General features: G+C 52.2%; 1 protein-coding gene across 4 annotated transcripts in view; it reads right to left on the bottom strand.

Moving 5' to 3' along the window:
• Positions 1–5,802: 5,802 nt before the first annotated feature.
• The window catches only part of DCPS (decapping enzyme, scavenger), a 38,177-nt gene continuing 23,663 nt past the window's right edge, over positions 5,803–20,316 (bottom strand). The window contains exons 3-6 of one of the 4 annotated variants that reach the window (XM_087433916.1): positions 19,244–19,425; positions 13,135–13,248; positions 8,172–8,282; positions 5,803–6,212 (exon numbers count right to left, since the gene is read on the bottom strand). In XM_087433916.1, the coding sequence (XP_087290042.1) occupies positions 5,946–6,212; positions 8,172–8,282; positions 13,135–13,248; positions 19,244–19,425 (674 nt within the window). In that variant the 3' untranslated portion in view covers positions 5,803–5,945. The other 3 variants (XM_004438451.3, XM_087433918.1, XM_087433917.1) reach the window with 3 other exon arrangements.

Here is a 20,316-nt window from a genome sequence, read left to right as displayed (position 1 = left end):
TCTAAGAAATCTGCCAGTACCAAGGCTAAAGTGCATTCCAGGAACCTGTGGGCTGGACGAGATCCCCAGAAGTCATCGCACACAGCCCTTGCCTCTGTTTAAGGCCATGATCGATTAACCACAGATAGTTTATGGCTTGCTTTTTGCCTTAAAATCTCTTGGTTACCAGGTCTCCACAGCATAATCTAGGATTTCACAGATTTTCAAATCAGGAAGTTCTTTTTAATATCTAGCCCAAATATCTCTGGTTACATCCTTTTTGGTCCTTTTCACAGTAGGAAAATAGCAGCTAACATTTACCAAGTGATTACAAAATCCTCTTGTTTAATGCTCACAAAAGCTCTGGGGGTGGGCACTGTTATTGCTCCTCGGTTAGGAGCCGTTATGTAACTTGTCCAAGATCATACTTGGTTATGGTGCAGCTTCTATGCCAGAACCATCAGGCCGCACTGCCTCTCAAGTGCAAGGGGAACAGAATGTTAAGAAATCTCCCCTAAGCCTGGACTTGCATCTCTTCATCATGGTCCTGAAGGAAAAACTGGCCAGTGCGCTAATTGTACGTGTGTGCCCCACGCTAGAAGCTCAGCTCTAGGTCCCAGCCATGCTGAGGCTCCCGAGCTGCTGGGCCTTTGCTTGTGTGGGCTGTTGGGCTGTCAAGTTTTAGCCTAGAAGTTTGACTTCTCTTGGCGTAAGCTCCCATGGCCCCCTCTGCTCTTCTCAAGGCACTCACCACTCTTGTAATTACTTTGTAATAAATGCCTATGTTCCTCACTAAATCAGATGCCCCATGTGAGCTCTATTGCCCGATTCTTGCTAAAAGGAAAAAAACAAGTAGGGTAGATGTTCAAACCTGTTATTGAATTGAAACACTTTGAACAGATTCAGTCCATGCTTATTTTTTAACAGTGGTTAAAACTTGGTAACTTCAAGCTTATATAAGTTTCAGAATTCAATCTAATTTCAGTAATAATACTAATAATAGAGCAAACATATGGTTGCCAACATTTATTTTGCTAAGTGAGGATATTTAAAAAACAGCTACTGTTAATTATCACCATCTTCTTGTAAAAGAAAGGACATTTTAATATTCCATATACGTATTTGTAATAAAGATTTAGTCCTTTCTGAGAAGGAAGAGTTAGCAGACCTACATCAACCTGTTCAGAAAGAAAACAGATATAGTAAAGTGTTTGGATATGGAAGTGTTACAAGAGAAACATTTTAAAATATGACTTTGTATGTAATTGTTTCTTGTTTTGTCTCTCATTTTGGGGATCTGTATTCAACAGGGAAATGCAAAGTGGAGCTTAAATGTCCAACTCATTCTATCTTTTTTTTTTTTTTTTGTGAGGAAGATCAGCCCTGAGCTAACATCCCTGCCAATCCTCCTCTTTATGCTGAGGAAGACCGGCCCTGAGCTAACACCTATTGCCAATCCTCCTCCTTTTTTTTCCCCCCTTTTTCTCCCCAAAGCCCCAGTAGATAGTTGTATGTCACAGTTGTACATCCTTCCAGTTGCTGTATGTGGGATGCCGCCTCAGCATGGCCGGACAAGGGGTGCGTCCGTGTGCGCCCGGGATCCGAACCCAGGCTGCCAGTAGCAGAGCGCACAGACTTAACGGCTAAGCCACAGGGCGGGCCCCCCAACTCATTCTGAAATGTTATTTTTCTTAGTTTCGGGAAGGCAGGTTGACAAATATAGAACACTCAGCAATTTTGCTCTATGAGGAAACTTTTGGGCATACTGAGAGGAGCCAAGGAACAATGGCAGTCATGCCCGCAACTGCTTCCTTCCTTCTCCCACCAAGCCAAGAAGAAAGTAGGCCACGTCCTGGGGGCTGACAGCCAGGTGTGGAGCCAGCCAAGATTTATGGGGGAAGGGTGACAGCTACCACGGCTCCAGCAGAGCAGGGACACAGGCACGCACGTCGAGGGCACACAATTAAACACAGAAGGCACTCATCCCAGCAGAGGACAGCTGTATCATGCTACCAGGGAGGGGCTGGCATTGCTAGTCAAGGTGGGGCTGAGGGATAGTGGGTCTTGCTCAGCAAGCTCTCTCAGGGGAGGCAGGATGGTGGGTTGACCAAAGTGACAGCAGGAGCAAAGCTGAGGCAGTGAGGGGTGGCTCTTTTTTTTTTGTGAGGAAGATCAGCCCTGAGCTAACATCTGATGCCAATCCTCCTCTTTTTTTGCTGAGGAAGACTGTCCCTGGGCTAACATCCGTGCCCATCGGCCTCCACTTTATATGGGACGCCGCCACAGCATGGCTCGACAAGCAGTGCGACGGTGCGCGCCCAGGGATCCGAACCGGCAAAGCCTGGGCCGCCGCAGTGGAGCACGCGCACTTAACCGCTTGCACCACCAGGCCGGCCCCGAGGGGTGGCTGTTAATCGGCATCCCTGGACCAAGGACCAGGATTCAGAGTGGAGCTCCTTTCCTCGCAGGTGAAAGCCCTCGGGTGGTGGCCCCGTTGCTGCCACCTGCTCCAGGCCCATAGTGCCTATGGTAGACAGAGCTGCTCTTGGACCCCTGTGGCCCCTGGGAACAGAGACTCCCTAGAAATGACAGGGAGGTGGAATGTGTAGTCAGAGTGCTTGGGCCTCAGAGAAGAGACCTGCGCCAGGCCCTCCGTGAATTCAGACAAGGCATGACAAAGCGACTGGCCTCTTGACTCAGACAGTTCTTCCCTGCAGCTCTTCAAGAGTCCCAGGATTCAGGTAAGATGGGGTTGCAGGGAAGAAACTGTTTCAGGTGACGACAAAGGCAAGTAGGTCTATCTCGGATGGAGGGTCAGCAGGACACATTTCGTGGCCCACCACCATCTGACCAGCTGTTTCCTGGAGTGAAAGCAAATGTCCTGGTGGTCAGTGACACTGGCCACTGCTGGGCTTTTGGGGGACAAGAAGCTGAACTCCTGAGGTCCTCTCCCAGAGCAGTTTCCAGATTGCAGGGCTGCTCCCTGGGTCTTGGCTACTCCTATTCCTGGCACCCCAGGAGAATCGACCCTCTTCACTTCTGAAAGCAGAGTTGGTCCTGACACACAAGCACCCTCTCCACCTCCCAGCACTACAAAGGAGCAAAGCGAGGCCTCCTTCTAGAACAGCCCTTACCTTCTGCCTCGTCCTATGCTCTCCCACCCCCCTGAACTGTGCTTCTGGAGGGTACAGCTCCACAGGTCTTATTGACATGCCTGTCCCTGTCATCACCTTGTAGTGCTGGCCCATGCAAGATGGTTGGTAGAAATGTGATGGATGGATGAGTAAACCCGTGAGGAGGGAGGAGAGATGGGACAGGTCAGGCTAGGGAGTCAAGTCTGGAGACGCAGGGAATGTCTTCACAGGGCACAGTTCCAGGGAGATAGAGACCCCATCCCCTGGGAGGCTCCCAGCAGTCTTCCTTTTGGTTCAGGATTGGCTGCCTGTTAGTCTTTTCCAAGCCTACACCCTGCGTGTGAAGCCAAATGAGAGCCCCGCTGATAGAACTTGATCTGTCAAGAAGAGGGATTGGGTCCCTCCACTCTGCAAGGAGGGGCCTCTCTGGGTTAGTATCTGCTCCATTCCTCTGCTCGGCCTCTTTTATCTTCACGACAGTTCAGAAGGGGTCTCCTCTTCAGGCCTCCCACTTATTTTTTTTAGACATGGAGAAAGACAAGCCAGGGCTCCCCTTCAAAGCCAGCTGGCGCCCCCTGCTGTAATCTCCACCTGGTGGAGGAAGGCCGTCCCACCCCAGTGCCACACCTCTCCCTCTAACCCGGCCCCCTTCAGCCTCAGCACCCTTAGCGCCTTACTCCATTTAGACTGTCCTGCTGGAGGCGCGCTGGGTTGGTCACTGTGCCCAATACTGTGGCAATTCCAAAAGCATTCTCTGTAGGTCGTCCTAGGGTAACCCTTGGCACCAGACTCCCCCGAGGAAGCCTTTTTTTTTTTTGGTGAGGAAGATCAGCCCTGAGCTAACATCTGTTGCCAATCTTCCCCTTTTATGCAGAGGAAGATTGGCCCTGGGCTAACATCCGTGCCCATCTTCCTCTACTTTATATGGGACACCACCATAGCATGGCTTGACAAGCGGTGCGTTGGTGTGTGCCCGGGATCCGAAACTGCGCACCCCGGGCCGCCGCAGCAGAGCGCGCGCACTTAACTGCTACGCCATCGGGCCAGCCCCCCGAGGCTCTTTTTAAGGTACCTTCCCTGTGTCATCTTTACTCCTACATTTGCTTGGCTGTCTGCCCCATTAGCCTGCAGGGTAGGAGCTGTGTTTTAGTCATCTCTGTATTCCCAACACCTAGGATGCTGGCTGGCTTGAGAGTTGATCGGTAAGTCAAAGCTTATGATAAAGCCACATCATCGCACTGTACACTTACACAGCAGATCACTCCACGAATCCGCATGCCCGCTCCCTTTCAAAGAAACTGGCTCAGGGCCGGCCCTGTGGCTTGGTGGTTGAGTGCACGCGCTGCGATGCTGGTGGCCCGGGTTCGGATCCCGGGTGCGCATCGAGGCACCACTTCTCCGTCCATCCTGAGGCCGAGTCCCACATACAGCAACTAGAAGGATGTGCAGCTAAGACGTACAACTATCTACTGGGGCTTTGGGGGGAAAAATAAAATAAATAAAAAAATCTTTAAAAAAAAAAAAAAAGAAACTGGCTCAGCATGCCTTGGGTCTTGTCCAATGTTGTATGATGAATGTCGGCTCCAGGAAGAGACTTCTGGCCCTGTGTGCACCATTTACCAGTACCTAGGGCACTGCCTTGCCTGTAGCATGTATTCAAGAAACAGTTGATGAATGAAGGAAAGGAGCTCAACTTGGTTCTCAGTCCAGGGGATGCAGATTAAGAGCCGCCCCTCTCCTCTGCCTATGCTTCCCTCTTATCACTTAGCAGAACCCAGCATCCTGCCTCCCCTGAGGCAGCTCCCTGAGCAAGACCCAGACACACCTTAACTAGCAAATGCCAGCCCCTCCCTGGCAGTGTGTCCTCTGTGCTGGGACGAGTGCCTTATGTTTGTGTGCTCTCAATGAGCGTGCCTATGTCCCTGCTCTGCTGTAGTGGTAGACATCACCCTCCCAGATAAGGCCCTGATGGCTCCCTATAGGCCATCAGCCTCAGACTCTATGAATGGGGACCTGTGATGCTGGTCACACCTTGACCCCGAGCCCCTCAGAGCTTCTGTACCCCACTGCAATGGTACCATTGTGCCCTCGCTGATACACTGTTTAGTGTTTGATCTTCTGGCTGCTCCAGGTGAGTCTGTTTTGTCTTCCTGCCTAGATAATAAACTCAAGGCCAGGGACTTGCTGACCAAATAAGAGGCAAAAGCAGGCTTTTCGGGCTTGCATTATCTGATTCTTATTAAAACCCTCCCACTTCCAGGCAGCAATCCTTCATCCTTGTTAACAAGAAGTTTTCATCTTCTTGGGTTGACTCACACACGGGGTGAGGAGGAGAAGGAAGGAGGAAGTGCCATCGAAAATCTCCATAGACTATTTTGTTTTTTGGGGGAACTCGCAGACACATGGACCTAGAAAACCACTAGGAAGATACATACAGAAAATGGGAAGGAGCAAGAGGCAGCAGAACAGGAAGGAGTGAAAACTGGGAGAGGCACAGTCCGATTCAGGACACGGGAGTCCAAGACGCCGCGGGCAGGGATTTGGAGAAAGCCCCTGGCACCCTTCCAGGTCAGCCAAAGCCACCACCCCCAGAGACTTTCCTCCCTTCTCAGGATCTTCCCACCCGGTTCTGCCCACTCCAGCTCCCCTCACACTGCCTCCCCAGGCCACACCATCAGTCCACACCGAATGAGACCAATACTTTATTCACATCCTAGGAATAAGCCAGTACAAAATATATTTTTAAAAAATTCACTTGGAGCTAAAAATTCCACTCCCCCCACCCTCAATCCCACACATCTGTGCTCTTCTCCTGACAGCCCCTGGGTCGACTCAGCTCCTCTGGGCCTCCTGCAAGAACGGGAGCAGGGGATCATCAGCCCTGAGGGCAAAGGTAAGGGTTCGCTGCTGGTAGTATTCCGGATCACACTCTAGGTTCTCAATCACCTCTGCCAACAGGTGGGCCCGCTCCACCCCCGCGCCAGGGGCCTCGAAGCCCAGGGCTGTGAAGTGCACGTGCAGGTGGTAGTAGGAGGGCAGGTAGTGCAGGTACACTCGGAGGCGGTCTGCCTTCACCTGGTAGCGCTGCAGGATGGCTTCCTGACAAGAAAGAGGAGTGGCAGGACGTGGTCATTGTGCTGCCCATGAACCAGCGCCAGAACCCTCCTCCTGTCCTAATCCCCGACTAGCCTTTGGACACCTGAAACAAACTCTCCCAACAGCTCCTGCCCACTGTTTGCTTCAGATCCCTGTCTTCCACTCTAGGGAATCAACAAATACAAGTGACAATGCAAAGCTGAGGCTCTTTCTCCCAAAGGAAGGGGACAGTAGCCACAATCAGGGTTCCCCACTCCAGCCTGGATAAAACATTTGCTTCCTCAAACAGTCGCTGCTGGGAATCTAGGAAGTCCCAGTGCCTAAGCACAGGCCCCCGATTCCAGCCACGGGGACTATCCTCCCCCTGGACGATTTACAAGCACTTAAAACATGAAGTAGGTGGGAGGCAGACTTGTTCTTCCTCTTAGCACAGAACAGAGTGGAGCTGATGGGGCTGAGCTAAGGGCTTGGTGACAGAAGGGGTGGGGGATCGGACATGAGAAGGGCTGCCCCCACACAGGCGAGGGAGGCATAACACAGCCCACCAAGTCTCACTGGACTCCTGGCAGAAGTGGAAGGCATTTACTTTGGCCTCAGCTCCTCTGCCCACCCCTACTTTGCTCTGGGGTAGGGCTTTTTCCACCAAACCCCAGTTCAGGAGACTCCAAGGCTTGGAATTAAGAGGAGACTCTGATTTCCATTGTGGGCAAATCCCTGAGGAGGTCAGAGGTGAAGAGAAAAAGACTAGGGGCTCAGCGGGCTCAGAATACACCCCAGAATTCTATTCTGCATTTGGAGCTCACCCCAGGGATCTCTGCAGCAGGGTGAGAGCAGGGCCAAACCACCCAGAGACCTTCCTGGGATAAGCAGGGCTGGCCGGCCAGGTGAGGCTGCCTGAGCCGCCAGGGCAGGTGGAATTGTTGGCCCAGCATCTCCTTGAGAGAAAGATGCCACTCTGCCATCCTGAGGCTGTTTCAGGAGAGTAACAAGTCACTCTAAAAAGACAAAGGCAGCCAGAGAGATGGTGACATGGGCAGGCAAGAGGGGAGGAGGCAGGTCAGGGCACAGTGACGGGGAGCTGGGTTCCGAGGTGAACAGAGAGCAGAGCCAGGCAAAGCCCTTCCTCCAGGTCTGCATCAAAGCCTCAGAGCAGCCCTTGTTGAAAGGGGACGAGCCTCTCTCCTGGCTGGGCACCCTCACAACTGCCGGGCCCTGGCACGGTGGGCGGCATCTTCAAATGTCTCAGAGTGGAAAGAAGGCTGAAAACAACCCCACAGAATGGCGGATTTACAAGGACCCCATCCAGACACTGAGGCCCAGAGAGTGACAGAAGTGACCTGCCCACGGTCACCCAGCAAGTTAGGGTCAAATGTCAGAACCAGGACCACAACCCGAGATTCTAGACTCTTCCCCATCTTCCCTCACCTCCAGGGCTCCTTTTAGTACCCCTGTTAATTTCATTCAATTCAACAAATATCCCAGATAGAAAGTATCTCAGAATGCCGCATGATACAGAATTCAGTGTCTGCCCTCAGGGAACATGAGGTACGTGCGTACACACAGCAGTCATGGACCCATCTACCCAAGAAACACATCTGGCACGATGTGGCTGTCACAAGCAAGACAGGGAATCCTGGGGTGGGGGGAGGAGGGCGTCCCAGATGGGACCTGCAGGAGAAAGGCAGGGAGGCAAAACTGGGAACCCAGGCGGAGGACGGCAGGCGTGGGGGTGAGGGAAGGAGGCTGAAAGGAGAGCTGGAGGGGAGGGGAGGGCAGGACCAGGTGACGGGGCCTTGTGAGTCCAGCCAAAGAGCTTTCATGTGGCCCTCACGGCTGCCATCCAGAGAGAAGCCCCTTGACAGAGGGACTTCTGGGAAGGGTGAGGAAAGTGACTGGGGGACCCCCGAGAGGTGGAGTATAATTCCTCTGGGCTTCAGTGTGGATTCGGCCAAGGCAACTCACCTGCCCCTCCCGGAGGATGTTCCTGAGCAGCGGCAGGTGCTCTGGAGTAAGGTCCCGAAGAGACTTGATGCCCCGGCGATGGCAGATGGCAATCAGGTACAGGTCATCGAGCTGTGCAGAGACCAGCAGGGGTAAACCAGGCCCAGCAGGGGCCAGAGCCGGCGGGAGGGTTGACCATCCTAGAATTCCCCACGGAAGCAAGGAAGCATCCACCCCCAAGGCCTGCAGTGCCAGCCACAGCTCATCCCAAAGACCCCAAGGCAGGACCGATCTCCAGGCAACATGGGCCTCCACGTGTCCAGGATGAGTGGGACAGTCTAAGGAACAGAACCTTGTTTATTCTTCCTGCTAAAGAATAGCATATAGGAGCATTTATATACACACAGGGCTGATGGGGGCGGGGGCAGCGCGGGAAGGAGGTTCAAGAAAGTGTCAAGGACAACTCTTTCCCTCCAAGAGTTTATGGTCTAATCACGTGTACATAAGTAAGTACCATAAGACATAAAGCGATAAAAGTACAGGAGGAAGAAGGAAAGACTAGATAGCTAGGGTGATCCAGGGAGGCTTCTCAGAAGAGGAGGCAGGGAAGAAGAGGTAGAGTTTGGAGAAAGGGCATTCAGGTAGAGGGAACAGTGAAAGCAAAGGCTCAGAGGAAAGAAAGTATAGGGCATGGAAGGGGTCGAGTAAGCAACTCGATTTGTCACATGAAGGGGTGCACAGGGACATGAGGGCAGAAAAGGAGCCTGGAGCCAGCTTGGCAAGGAGCACCACCAGAGCGCTTAACCTTGTTCTGTCTTCCCCTGTCTCACAGGCGGCCCTTCCTGCTGTCCTTCTTGAAAATAGCACCTGGCTGAAAACCTGGAGGTGGCAACAGTGCAAAGAACCAAAATCAACAAGATCTGGTGCCAGAGATCAAATGAACTTTCCTCTTGCCCAGAAAACCCTCCACCCCTCCCTGCTCACCCACGCCCTGGCCCTGGCTGGTTATCACATCCATGTGCGAGGCAGGCCCCAGACACCAGGGCTCCTAGGGGCAAGGCAGGGAGGGAAGCCAGCAGCATCAGCCCTGCAGTCCGAGCTGCTAGATTCTTCAAGGCGGTAATTTGGGGACCATGAGTCACTCAACAAAATCCCCAAGGGCCTCGACTGAAAAACTGAGAATGAGATTTTCCATATGGTGCCTGGTGTCCAACTGTGCCTCTTCATGCCAACATCGTCTCTTAACGCCACAGATTCTCTTCTCTGCCAGAGTTTTAAGAATCTGGGCTCTCTGCCCCAGACCTGCCGCAGATGAGCCTGCTGGGACCTCCCAGCAGATGGCGGAGCTGTGCCCACCCAGGTCTCAGTTTTTCCCACAAGTCTCTTCCGGATGCTCACTTCTCATGGCCCATGTCCAGGACATTTACTCTCTCACTAGCTAGGGGCCCAAGGAGATGCCAGGAAACAGAATTGCTTGAACTTGGGATGTGTATGTGCACGCCTGTGGGTGTCTTCAGCTGTTCTGTGTGTCACTGTCACAGGATTCCCAAATAATAGTGGCATTTGTTTTAGATGATATCTACTGACAAATCCCAAACTTGGCATTGAATCACACCTGTCTGCTCCACTGGCACGGAATGAGGCATGAAGCCTGGTGCTGGGTGTCAGCTCACAGGCTAGCTGAGAGAGGGAAAAGAAACCCATTGTTTGATATTAGACATGACCCCAGATTTTCTGCAGGCAGCCTAAGGGCCGCCGGCCCAGAGAAATGATCTGAAAAAAACTAGACCAGGGGCTGGCGAGGGTCTCAGGCTGGCATCCAGAAGGTGGCCCATCAATCACTTGGAGAGACAGACACCATCAATTTCTCTTTACAAGGCAGGACAGTAAAATCAAAGCAACAGCTTCGTGGCGAGGGGCAAGACAGAGAATGGCTGGAGCTTTGGAGAGCTCTCTCTCCATCTCTGGAGTGACTTAAAGGAAGAGTTCCCCAGTCCGAGAACTTGAGACCAAAGAACCTAAATTACGTGCACTGAAGGGGTATGTGTGTCTATGTAAACACATACATATATGCTTAGATGTCCAATATGCAACGACGATCTCTGGAAGGAGAGACAAAGAAATGATCTTTTCTGGGGAAATAGTCCCTTCTGGGGAAGGGAAAGAGAGGAATGTGGGCTGAGGAACTTACTTTCACTGCACACTATTTATACTATTTGCATATTTACCATGTGCATGTGTTAACTAGACCTACCAAAAAAAAAAAAAAACCCCAAAAAACAAATAAAAGAGAATATACATGTGATCTCTTAAGAGAACTGAGGAAGGGATGTTATAACCTTGAGGGTGGCCGAGTCCCTGGCAAACATCAGGCACTGGATAAATATCTGTGGAATGGAGAGATGGATGGATGGATGGATGACGGACGGACTTATGGACAGAGTCTCTTTAATCCTGGGCCATCAATGGGGGGAATAAAGATATACTTCTGGCAGAAGCAGCAGGAGGAGGAGATTCCAGGGTGGCTAGGAAGGCTCCTCAGAGCAAATGCCAGAGCACCTCTCTCCTCAGTCCTCCCCTGGAGGAAGGACAAAGAACAGAAGTCCAGGCCTGTGTCTCCCTGTGGATAACTGCCTAATTCTAAGGAAGGTGTTGATTTCAGTATTCTGTCACAAGTCAGAGATTTGAGACACTGAAATACGACACTTGATATGACAGGTCTAATCATGCAAAAGTTAAAAACAATAGCACCTGTGTGGCCATAAAGGGAAGTCACATTTTTTTTTTGTGAGGAAGATCAGCCCTGAGCTAACATCCATGCCAATCTTCCTCTTTTTGCTGAGGAAGACCGGCTCTGAGCTAACACCTATTGCCAATCTTCCTCCTCTTTTTCCCCAAAGCCCCAGTAGATAGTTGCATGTCATAGTTGCACATCCTTCCAGTTGCTGTATGTGGGACACCGCCTCAGCATGGCCGGAAAAGCGGTGTGTCAGTGCACGCCCAGGATCCGAACCTGGGCCGCCAGTGGTGGAGCGCGCGCACTTAACCGCCAGGCCATGCGGTCACATTTAAGCTGGCCCATTCACAACCTCTGAGGGCCAGTCGCCCCAGCCGTGCACTTCCTGAAGACTTTTTTGTTTTAAAGGAGACAGAGAGAGGGCAGTTTCACTGGCAGGCCAGGTGGACAATGGATTTCCGTTCTCAGGGCCGCGGGCTCAGGTGTGCTCCAGGCTCCTTGAACAGAGTTGCACAAGTCAATCTTTTGTTGTCCCTGCATGGCCCTCAGACCACCATCCCTCTGCAAATCACAAGCTCTTCAGTCTTCAAGGACCTCGTGAGTCAGAAGTTCCTCCTACCCCACAACCCACCTCCCATGACCCAGTCTGCGGTCCAGAACCTCCAGGCGCAGGGCTGCCCAAGGGCACAGACAGGGGTGTTGCAGAGATGCACAAACGCATTGCCCAGAGCTGCCACCAGCATTCCTATTCTGTGGCCTTGCCCCAGTTCCCAAACATCTCGAGAGCCAGTCCTGGCTTCCTTGCGGGGGGACGGCGGGCAGGTAATAAGCTGCAGGAGGAGGGACGGAGAGGGTGCAGGCAGGTGTTCTCTCGGCCTCTCTCACCACAACACCCCACACATGGGGAGCTATCTGCTTTGATCTTACCTGGCTCTAACATATCATCACTCAGAGCTGCAACTTCTGGAAGTGCCCTTCAAATTCCCTATCACCCCTCAAGCCACGTTCAGCAACTCCCACCAGTCTCGTAAGAGACAGCTGGCGCTCACTTGCCTGTGTGCCTCTGAGCCAAAATCCTGGCCCTTTACCCCACAGGCCCCTGGGGCCCCCATTGTGGCAGTGAAGTGGGGGCATAGCAGGTCTAGGACTCACCAAACCAAAATGTAGCAAACTGCAGGTGAGCTCAGTTTAGCATTCAAAGGCCTAAAGGGCAGGCCACAACTGAGAAAGCAAGAGGAAAGGCGTCTACAGAGAGGCGGACAGGGCCAGACTCCAGAAGGGATGTCTGTGAGGAACACAGAAACAAGAAGGGTCCACTTGAGAGCAGGATGGCAAATTCGAGCCTGGATTACTCAAAGACTTGAACTGGAGGAGAGGGGGGTGTTTATCTACGCCCCACTTCCTACCCAGCAATCCCGTGTCTGCTTTCCTCGGTCTTATCCCGGCCCCTGTCCTGCTGCAGGTGGAGCCCAGCCTAACCCCAGCCTGTGGTGGAAACAGCACTTCCTGTAACACGGTGCTCTGCCTGTTCCTGTTACTGTCAGGGTATAAGTCCACCCAAGGACACGATGGTAAGCTGTGACTGGTGATGAGCTGGTGTGGGAGAGTGAGGAAGGGAAGCAAGAAGGTGGAGAGACAGAGAGAAGCTACAGAGAACTGGAGAGAGACAATGTGAGCGCAAATGGCTCCACTGGAAACCTGCTCCTTAGAAGGTTAGGAGAAGTGAGGGGCACGTGGAGGCCAGGAAACAGAGCTGAGGGGCTTGGGGGAAGCCTGGGCCGCTGAAAGACCTCCTCTGCGACTTGGGCAGTGCAGGGGACTCCTTGGGTTGGTCACCATGGTTCCTGCCAGCCAGTGCTTCAGACCATGGGCCTGCCTGGATCTGCTGGTGTCCAGGGGGACAGAGAGAATGTACAGTCCACAGGGCTCCAGGTGCTCCTGGAAGTAAGGGTGGCAGCCCAAGCCACTGTGCTGGTTAAGAAACAGCCATGTGGTTATGGATGCAAACATCGGCCCACTCTTCCCCTTGGGTGGGAGGAGAGCCAGGGAAGGCTGTAAGCTGACCCGTTAAGGTGTAAACAGGACAGGCATGCACTCTCACTGCAGAGAGCTCAGGCCTCTCCTTGTTGGTTAATTACTGCTTAGAGAGAGAGACCAAGAGTAGAAAGAAGGACAGGATTAAGGAGGGCCAGCAACCTGAAGCAGGGTACTCAGAGACCCTAGAGGGCCCAGTAAGAAATCTTTTACCTGTTGTTGGTTCCACTTGAGGTCAGGGATGAGAACAAAGCCGACAGAGGGATCTGGGTTCTCAAAAACAATCCGATCGGCTTCTGCCTTCTTGTCGAGAATGTTATACACCCACTGGAAAGAGGGAGAGAGAAGGTTCACGCAGCCATGCACCGGCCCTGGAGAGACACCCCAGAGAGCTACGTAAGCTCTCTGGCCCCTCCAGGAGAACAGCCAAGTCATGAAAGGCCACTAAGCTCAGTGGATCTACACTCAGGCTATCCTGTCCCCAACGATCTGCTCTTGGGGGTCCACCACAGCTGACACTCGGCCGCCAAAGCTGTCCCCACAGGGGCCACGGCAGCTCGGACGTGGCCAGCTCTTTAGGCTCTTCCTGGTGAGCACTGTGTACATGCTCTGCTGCGGACCTACAGTCCTGGTCCGCATCCGCCCCCTCCACTGCCCACAGGACTTGGGAAAAGCTGTCTCCGTGGGCCCCTTCCCACTTTATTCAGGACCACAGGCAAACACAGTCAGATTGGGAGTTCCTTCTGCAGATGGAGCCAGCTACACACCAGGGCAGGGAAAGGCTTAGGTTCTAGAAGTTACTGTGTGTGGGTTTCCCACTCTGTTGGGATTCTTGTTAGTGATGGGATTAGCATCTCTGCCTGCCTGGAGCCACAGCATCTCAGCTGACACAGCCCTTGCGTGACAAAGCAGAACTCACCCCGTCCCCTGTCAAGATGGTGATTACACAGACCTTTCCTGTCAACCCAGGGCTTCCAGCCCTTCCTCACACCCTTTTATCAGCTGCTGTCAACAGTCTTCAGGGAACCCTTCCTAGGGCATGTGTGGATCCCAAAGACATGGGCTTCTGAAGAAGCCCACCTGCAGGGAGGTTAAGATAAGAAGGCCCCTGTTCTCACAGGGCTCAAACCCATGGACTTCCACTCTTTTCCACTTCCCCCAAGCTCCAAGAGCCCTTTGCAAACTCGACCTCCTTCCAGGTCAGTGAACTCCCTACCCCAAATCCGAGAGAGAACCCTGCTGGAGAGCCAGCGAGATGAGTGGCTGGGTTCACACAGCTGTCCCTTCCACCTCTCAGTCATGATGGGCCTCCCAGTTCACTGAGTGGGGCAGATCAGGAGGCCAGGGCACTGACACAACCAGACCAGTATAGGGCTCCTCTGCCCACTCCCAGAAGTGCTGGCACAAGTAATGTCAGCAAAGGCCGGGGGCAGGGGCCGGTTTAGCATCTGCACACTTCACCCTGAGTTCGGAGGGCTGAGAACAATGCACTACATCATCGGCTCTGCGTCGGCTTGGCTAAGGTCAAGTGCAACTATCTGAGATGCAGAGGGTACCTGCCCAGGAATATCTGGGCCTCTCAGATCCCCTGGAAAGACCACAGGCTGGTCACAATGTGGTCCTCCCACTACAAAAGAGAGGCCCTTCCCAAGAAGAGCCTGGCCATGCCACTTCCTGGGAGGGGTCTGGAGGACAGCCAGCAGTGGCTTCCTCGTGCAGCACTGGGGCCAGAGCAATGCACAGCGCAGCCTGTGGAGAATCTCCCACAGAGGCATTTCCTCTCCGACTGCAAACCTCTCCGAGAATGTGCTATGGGAGAAAAAAGCCAGTCAGAACCTGACCTGAACCATCCCAAAAATAAAGGGCAGGGAGGGGCGTGGCGACTCTCTACAGAGAGCCTTGGTGTGGCCCAGCCCATAAGCAGGCCTCCCTGGGGCTCTGTCTTTGCCCACAGATAAGAAGGGATTGGAAAGCGGTATGTGGCATGAGAGAGAATGGATGGGCTCTGGAGCTCAACAAGCCTCTGTTTCATCTCCTGCTTCCACCACTAATTAGCCGCCACCTGTGTTAAGTGATTTCCTCTCTCTAAGCCTTGGTTTCCTCTTCTGTAAAATGGAGCTAATAATACCCACATGTTAGGGTGTAGTCAGGATTGTAAGTGAGAAAATGCCTGAGAAGCACCCAGCTCAGAGCAGGCACCCCACAAGCAGAGGAAGGTGCTTATTCCACCAGGAGGTATGTTCGGCTGGTGCCTCACGATGACGACAATGGGATGGTTTGCTGGAGGCTACTAGAAGGACTAGGAAAGGGAAAAAAGAGAAAAAGGATGAGAGCAAAGGAGGCAGTGCCAACTAAAGGGCAAGGGAGAACCAAGCACGAGGCTGCAGGGGCGAGTGACCACTAGGAAGGCACGATGGTGACGAGCCCAGTGCTGCTCTAAGTACCTCATGGGATTAACTCTCACGGCAACCCTGCTGTTAGTACCTCATTCTGCAGGTGAGGAAAAAGCAGGCGTGAGGAAGTTCACACAATTCCAACCCAGAGTCTGGCATCAGAGCCCATGCTCCAGGCCATGTAGGGAAGGCCCACGGGAGAGCAGGAGGGACCCGAATCCACATGAAGTCTCAGACCAGAAGTCCAGATAAGGAAGGGAGAACAAGAGAACACAATTCACATGAATCATAGGGGGTTGTGTAATGGGAAGTGACACCATCTGAAAGCAAGCCTGGGGGACTCGACCAGCCTTGCTGATATCGGGGCTGTGGGTGGGCACCGACAGCTCTGCAACACACCTGGCATGACCTCCTTGCAGTAGGTGACACTAGCAACTCCCTCTGGATGCCCTCACCTCCTTTGGGAATCTCACTCCCCGTTCACTCTCCTCCTGCTTTGCTGCTCACCCACCTGCTGGCCCGTCTCCTCTGGCCACCCTTCACCTGCCCCTGCTTCCCAGGTGTCCTAGTCCTGCACTCTCCCAGCCTGTTCTCTGGAACCGCTCCCTGTGTCTGCATAACGGCAGCTACCATTCCCGCACCTAGTCTGCGCTGGCAACAACACTGACACGATACATTCTCTCAATTTCCACCGGGACCTTAGGAGGGGGGTAGTATTAGCTGCATTTTCCAGACTGGGGCTCAGAAGTGAAAGACAATGTCACACTGCTCTGAGTCGGCAGAATAGGAATCCAAACGCTGGGCTGGTGCTAAAGCCTTGATTTGACAACTCACAAATGGACGTTTTTAGCCTGATGATCTCTAATGCTCCAGATCCAGACATTCCACTGCATTTTTTACTGGGAAATTACAAGTACCTCAAATCTGAGGAGCCAAATAGGGTAGTGGGCTAAGAGCACAGACGCTGGGCCAGACCTCCTGGCTTTGAAGCCCATCTCCAAGGGGCTGTTGTGAAGATTCAGTGAGGTGATGCTCGTCAAATGCTTATGGCAGTTCCCACACCTAGTGATGCTCGCTAAGTCCCAAACTGAACCGTCTTCCACATAAACCCTCTCCGCTGTCCATGTCCCCCGTCCTGGTTAATGATCCTACTATCCATCTACTCATTGCCCAAGCTAGACCTAGGGTCATCCCAGACCCTTCCTCACCTCCAAATCCACCATTTCCTGAGCCCTACCTCTTACGTTGCTACAGAAGCCTTCCCCACTGCCTCTGCCTGGGTTCAGAGTCTTCCTGCTTCCTCTCACCGCACTCCAACTGATTCTTTAAATCTGATCACGCGCGCTCCTCTGCGGCCTGGGGTTCGGATCCTGGGCACGCACGGAAGCATTGCTTGTCAAGCCATGCTGTGGCGGTGTCCCATATAAAGTGGAGGAAGATGGGCACGGATGTTAGCCCAGGGCCATTCTTCCTCAGCAAAAAGAGGAGGACTGGCGACAGATGTTAGCTCAGGGCTGATCTTCCTCAGAAAAAAAAAACAAAAAAAAATCCGATCTCATCACATGCTTAAAATCGTTGACAGGACCCTCACTGCCTACGGCAATCGTTCTCAAATCCAATGATCATTAGAAATAGATATTTTTTTTTAAATGCAGATTTCTTAGCTCCACTCCCTGAACATTCTGATTCAGCAGAGATGGAGTAGGGCCCCATGCTGTATATTTTTAAAAATCTCACCAGGCAATCTCGATGATCAGCACAGTTTGGGAACTTCTGGTTTCCTAGACAAAGTGCACATACTGCCTCCTGGCCCCTGTCTGCCTTCTCCTGTCATCTCCTGTTGATCCTAACAGCTCCCCAAGTGCATCAAATGATTCCAGCCCTCTATGCCTCTGTACTTGCTCTTCTCTCTGCCTGAAATACCCTACTCTGCCCTATTCACCTGGTAAACATCTATTTGTCCCTTAAGACCCAACTGGAGGATCCCCTCCTCTGTGAAGCCCCCCACTGTCTGAGCTGATCACTCACTCCCTCTTTGGGTCACTACTGTACCTCATATACAGACCACTAAAGTGCTTATCTCATTACACTGCAATTGTCAGACTACATGTCTATCTTCCCTACAAGACTGTCGGGCATCATCAACATTTTTCTTGGTAACCCTCTAGAGCCTAGCACAGGGCCTTGTACACAGTAGATGCTCAATAAAGATAATGACTGTTGCCAGTTGAGCTGAGGGCTTGTAAACTTGCTAGAAGTAGCCAAGAAAGAATACATGAGGGCCGGCCCTGTGGCTTAGCAGTTAAGTGCACACGCTCCGCTGCTGGCGGCCCAGGTTCGGATCCCAGGCGCACACCGATGCACCGCTTCTCTGGCCATGCTGAGGCCGCGTCCCACATACAGCAACTAGAGGGATGTGCAGCTATGACATGCAACTATCTACTGGGGCTTTGGGGGAAAAAAATAAAGAAATAAAATTAAAAAAAAAGAATACATGAATGCTCATGTCAAACAGAAGTTGGTAGAGCAGTGGCGTTTTTGTTGTATTATTTTCCAAGAGGAACTACATAACGGTGTATAAGAAGGCATACACAGTATATGACTCACATCAACTGTATTAAGGGTCTCCTCTCTTCACTCTCACGTATGTGCAGAACGTATATTCCACATCTCTCCACAACCCTGAACAGCAGAAGCTGTCTAGGAAGATGGAAACATATTTCTTTTCTACTTAGAAGACAGAGCAAATGCTGAGATTTCCTTAAAAAAAAAAAAAAAAAATCAAGCCAGTTTGCACCAGAGGAGCCTTGTGCAAATACTGCACAGGGGACCATGGCCAGTGGCCGGGCTGGGTCTTCCCCAACAGGAAAGAGAGCTGTTGGCACACAAGGCCTCCCATGGGCCCTGTCAACCTCCCTTTCCTTACTCTTCTCAAGTACAATTCACCTCGTAGTGCCCCTTACACCCAGGACACCCTCCCTTCTCCTGGGTCTGGGAGAAATGGCTGAGTTTCCCATATTAGAACACCCTCCACCATTGTAACTGGCATGTTGGGGAGAGTAAGTGAGAATTGCTCAACGAGAACAAGAGTGAGTGATACAGAGATGGAGACAGTGAAAGCCAGTGAGTGAGCAAGGAAACGGCTCATCCATCATATTTAACTCTGAGCATTCACCTGGGGCCAATTCCAGGCAGAAGCTCTGGCTGGTGCTGGGTAGAGACCCAAGGAGGAGTTGGGATCTCTTAGCTAAATGGCCTTGCATATGGCCCAGCGGCTGAAGACACTCGAAGAAGCTGCCAAGTCAGAAATATAGCCCCTAAGAGAAGAGGCCCTGCACCAACCCCCAAGAACAATAGGGTTCCACCCTCTATGGAATGACTGCAAGGGGGAACAAGTGAAGGGGAAGTTTTTTACTCTGGGACTTCACTCCTGGAGGCTGGTTTGCTGCAGGTGAAACCAGGAATAAGAGTCTGGACTGGGGCGGGCCTAAACTGGCACCAGTCTACCCCTTGACAGAACCCTGGCAAGGGCACAGCCATTCTGAGACTGTACTGGGGCTACTGTAGAGTACATACAAATTCTTCTAATGGACTGGGTTGCTTTGAGATTCCCAGAGAGCCTCAGTCCATGCCCCAGATCAGGTCAACTCCCTTATCAATGAAGTCTTCTCTGACCATCCTCTATAAAACAGTGACGACCTCACCCCACTTATCCTGCTTATTCTTCTCCACAGCCCTCATGATCTCATGTCTTGTGTACTTATATATTTGTGTGCTGTCTGACTCCCACACAAGGTGGTGAGCTCCATGAAGGCAGGGATTCCACTGTGCTCTCTGTGTATCCCCATGGCCTGTGGAACAGTGCTGGCCCCTGGAGAGATGCTTAAGAAAGATACACTGGCCACAGGGACAAACACTCCATGTCTGACCTCTTGGGGCCAGTCCGAGAAGCGGTGGCCAGTCACCTGGATGCTGAGGCTCTGGGACTCCAGGTGGGGTAAGGTGATGTTCTTGTAATCATCTCCTGTCTCTCGCACCAGGTGGAGGTCCCGGCGCACGTACTTCTGCAGGTGCTTCTCTGTGGCAGGGTAAACCACAGTTGTCTTTACATCTGCAACGACACAACACGGCCTGCAAAGTTAGGCCCACTCTCTGCAGAGTCCTGTCACACTTGAGTCCCCACAGGTACCACAGAAGGGAGATGAGCCTTGCCCCACCTTTGATTCCCTAACAAAGGGAGCCAAAGGCTAAGAGGTTATATTCACTTGTGATCTCTGCCCACGAGGCACCTCGTGCCATTAAATTCATGAGCTGAGCCACACTCAGAATCCAGAAAACACAAGGTTTTCACTGATGGGTCACTGGGCCCCTCATCACCCTAACCCTAGCCCTTCCCTGTTTTCTACACACAGGAATGAAGTTTCCGACTCTTCTCACATACCACATTTCTACCTATGTGGCTTTCTGGACCCAAAGCTGAAAATCCAGTTTAAAGCCAAGTAGCCTCCCTTAACGCACAGCAGCACAGCGTAGCACAGTGGCTAAAGACATGGACACTGGAGCCCAACTGTCTGATTTCAAGTCCTGGCCCCACCTGCTCCCTCCTTACCTCAAGTGGGTCCTTGACCCCATTCCAGTTATTTCACCTCCCCATGTCCCTACTGCCCCATCTGTCGCCTGAGGATAATAATAGCCCCTCTGTCATAGGGTTGGGAGGATTAAGCAAGTTAATACCTGTGAAGCACTGAGAACGATGTCTGACAAGTGGTAAATACTACGTAAGTCCTGGCTATTTTAAACCAGGGTTTCTCAACCTTGGCACCGTTAGCACTTTAGACTAGACAACACTTTGTTGTGGGGGCCGTCCTGTGCAGGATGTTTAGCAGCATCGCAGGCTTCTACCAGATGCCAGTAAAACCCTTTCTCCAGTTGTGACAACCAAAAATGTCTCCAGACATTGCCAGATGTTCCCTGGGGGATAAAACTGCCCCAGGCTGAGAAC

Source organism: Ceratotherium simum, chromosome 7, assembly GCF_057802395.1.
Source record: "Ceratotherium simum simum isolate JZ-2026a chromosome 7, ASM5780239v1, whole genome shotgun sequence".
Classification (NCBI taxonomy): Eukaryota; Metazoa; Chordata; class Mammalia; order Perissodactyla; family Rhinocerotidae; genus Ceratotherium; species Ceratotherium simum.
This window is presented reverse-complemented; position numbering and strand designations above follow the sequence as displayed.